This window comes from Nestor notabilis, unplaced genomic scaffold, assembly GCF_000696875.1.
Source record: "Nestor notabilis isolate BGI_N333 unplaced genomic scaffold, ASM69687v1 scaffold5650, whole genome shotgun sequence".
In the NCBI taxonomy this organism is placed as follows: domain Eukaryota; kingdom Metazoa; phylum Chordata; class Aves; order Psittaciformes; family Psittacidae; genus Nestor; species Nestor notabilis.
This window is the reverse complement of record NW_009909648.1, coordinates 12,929-16,368: the sequence shown is the minus strand read 5'-3', so window position 1 is coordinate 16,368 and position 3,440 is coordinate 12,929. Positions and strand designations below refer to the sequence as shown.

At 42.2% G+C, this 3,440-nt stretch overlaps 1 protein-coding gene across 1 annotated transcript; it reads right to left on the bottom strand.

Annotated features, from left to right (window-relative positions):
• Positions 1 to 717: 717 nt before the first annotated feature.
• On the bottom strand, positions 718 to 1,299 carry LOC104405864 (G protein-activated inward rectifier potassium channel 1-like). Its single transcript, XM_010014741.1, has one exon. The coding sequence runs from the start codon at positions 1,297 to 1,299 to the stop codon at positions 718 to 720; it is 582 nt and encodes a 193-aa protein (XP_010013043.1).
• Positions 1,300 to 3,440: the final 2,141 nt, after the last annotated feature.

Genomic DNA, 3,440 nt, shown 5'->3' with positions numbered 1-3,440 from the left:
GATTTTTAAAACATTTTACTAATTGTATCTAAACTGTGAATTTTATTCATTTATTTATTGTTTTGCCTAGGCTTATTAATACAACTTTCCTCCCTAAACAATGCCTTATGAAATACATTTATTTTTTTTCTGGTAGCCTAGATGCAGAAAAAGAAATCCCAAGAAAATGTTAAAACAAAATAGAAACCAGCAGTTAATTTAAGGCTAGCAGATTTGGTGTTAGGAATTAACCAATACACCTTCTTTTAAGAAAAAGACATGCACTATAACTACTTTGCTGAACAAAACATCACGATCCGTATCAGGAAAAAAAATAAATAAGCATTTTCAAATCAAATTATAACTCACCCTGAAAGTTACCCACTTGCATGTTTTACCTACTACTTACTCTTAAGAAATACAGGGGAAAGGAACACGCCTTTCCACATTTTTCAGAATATACAGTATAAATATAGTAGGAGTCATGCCATAAAACTATATGCAAAAATTGCACACTATTATTGCATGCATGTTGTGATACTACATGCCAATGAAAATCAGCTTGCCGATCATCCTGTTGTTCGTACTTACAGCACAGTCACCACTACCGAGGGGACACTGCTGCCTCCTGGTGCACCGGGACCAGTGAATTTAGTACACATACGGCTGGTGGAGGACCTGCTCTCCTACCCACACTGCCAGTTCAAGCTCTAAATGATAGCTGGAAGTCCCGTCAGGTTATGTAAACCTGTCCGAATTCATTTTTCGCAGTTTGGGTGGAAGGTTCCCTTCCATCCTGCCGCCACCTGAGAGCTTCTGCAACTTGGGTGGCAGGTCGGCGACTGACTGGCTGATGGGATCTGACATCATCTTTGTGGTTTTAGACACCAGTTTCTCCTCCGAATTCCCAGGGACCGAGCTGATCCGCTGAAGTTTCATGGGTAAATCCCCCATGCTGTAGGCCTTCTCAGAGGTGGTGGAACTCATCCTGAGGAGTTTTTTTGGGAAGTCTTCCCTCCCAGTTATTTTCTGCAGTTTTGAAGGTAGCTTTGTGCCAACTTCATCAAGACCATCCAGGCACTCCACCGAGTTATTCCTTTCCTTGCTGTTGCTCACAGCAGGTGCTATCAAGGGAGAGGACATGAGCAGCATCTCCTCCTGCTCCTTTACACTGTACGGTGGGGTGGGTACCTCAAACGTTGCATGGAACTGGGAGTAATCGACTTTAAAGAATCCTTCTTCCAAGGAGATAACAGGAAAGAAACGATGACCCCAGAGCACCTCATCCTCAGTATAGGAAGTCCTGGCTTGGCACGTCATCCCTGAAACAAGTAAGGGAGAAAAACTTTCACCAGTTATGGACAATTGTGGATGCACATAAATCTCAGGGGCTATTTAACATTTCAATATTCAATATTCATAATTCAATAGAAAACATATTTCATGTTTTTAAATGTATAAAAGAAAAAGGCATTGGCATGCCTACCATTAACATACAGTAGCTATTGTCATCCTCAAGGTGAAAGGAGCCAACAATAGTGGAAGAAGTGTAACTGAATAATTCACATCTACTATTATGGACACTTTCAAAGGTGCTGCTGAAAAAGGGGAAATACAGGGCTAACTCATAACCCTGATACTAAATTGGCAAGAGCTGCTAATAGTAGTTTAAAGTTGGACTAGTCAGGACCTTGGAGTATCGCTAAGTTATTCCATATTTTCATCATATCAATGAATGCATACAAAACCAGATCCTATATGTCACACATTCATATGCACAAACCAAGCCAATGTCAGCACATACCAACCCACCAGCAAGCAGTAGGTATATCCTATGAAATACACTTATTCTTCTCTAAGGGCTTCACCAGCAGTCGGCTCAGATTCATCACTGCCAGGCAGAGATTCAAGCTTCAAAAAATTAGCAGGGAAGAAGAGCTATGATTAAAAGGCACAACATTGCCCTTCGTCTTCCTCCACTGCCTCCCACCATGGAGAAAAGTCCTCCTCCCAGGCACCTGGACTTGGCCATCTCAGTGACCCATGTGACCTCAGACATCTGAGGGAAATGATGACCATGGACTGCTGGAGGTTTCTAGAAGAAATCCTGCTGCTGGGATTTTTTGGGTTTTTTTTGTTTGGTTTTTTTTTTAAATGATATCTGTAGCAATCTATAAATAGAATCACCCTGCAATTTTATCCTAGTATAACAAACTAGAAATATGACATTTGGTTTTCAGGAAGCTAATTCTACCTCTGCAAACACATCCCCTGCTTAGCTGGCAAGAATGCCTTCAAGTCACGGTAAAATTAAAGGAAACTTTCCAAAGCACAAGAAAAACAATAGAAGGGCTGTAGCACGGAGGAGCAGAGGATGGATGTGTGCCTGGTGACACACAGCCGGAAAAATACATTCTTATGATGCTAATGGAAGTTTTAGTTTTGCATAGGAGTTTCTACTGCTAATACATCTGAGTATTCACAAGACTTAAACCTCAGTTTTCTGTTTTATCTCTTAGGAGAAAAATACAAACCCAGGATTTTTTTACCTGAATGCCACTCCCACCTCCCCCTGAGGGCCCCTCACCTGAGCTCACATGCCTGCAGGGGCATACCCTGAGACCAAGCAATCCCATCTCCTGCTCACGGCCTCTGACAGGGCAGGAGTTTATACTTTCTAGTGTACTTCCACTGTGTGTTTCAGTTTACTAAGTAAAATGGAAGCAATCACATACCTAATGGGCTTAGGAAAAAAAACCAAAAAAAATACACAACTGCAGTTTTTAGAAAAATCATCATTAAAGTGAGTACTTCTTCCATCTGTGTTCTTTACTCTGCAGCTGTTCATTAGCTGTACCTTCGCCACAAAAGCCCAGACCTTTCCCCCTCTGCTTCTTCAGACCTGACCTCTGAGGGAGACCTCATTAGCCAACAAATCCATCTAATAATGTATGCAAATGGTGGGAGCTGTGTTTGGAATTGGGTCTACAGTGCCTGTGGAACAGATGGCTGGTTAACTCTGGTGGCCTATGCTTTAGATAACAAATTGCTTAAAATGCAGATCACTCTGGATAGAAAAGTTGATAATGGTCAACCTCGTGGTGCTGCCAGCTTTGCCAGGTGGGTGAGCTGCACCTCCGGCATGACCAAAGGCTTCGCATGGGAACACCACTGGGGTGGCCAGCCACAGGAACACTGCTCTACAAAGAGATGATTGTTGGGTGTAAATCGCTTGCATGGCTTTTGTTCTGCACTGGCAACACTAAAAAAAAAAATAAAAAAATTATGCTTTATTGAATCCCAGGTTAGAAGGGAGCTAAAGGATCATCTGGCCCAACCTTTCTAGGCAAAGCATGACATAGACTGGATGGCCTAGCACCCTGTCCAGCCAAATCTTAAGAGGGTCCAACACTGGGGAGTCCACCACTTCCCTTAGGGAAAATTATTTCAATGGCTAATTG

What these genes read in the sequence shown, in the direction of transcription:
- LOC104405864 (XM_010014741.1), bottom strand. Translation starts at nt 1,299, where the DNA reads ATGACGTGCCAAGCCAGGACTTCCTATACTGAGGATGAGGTGCTCTGG.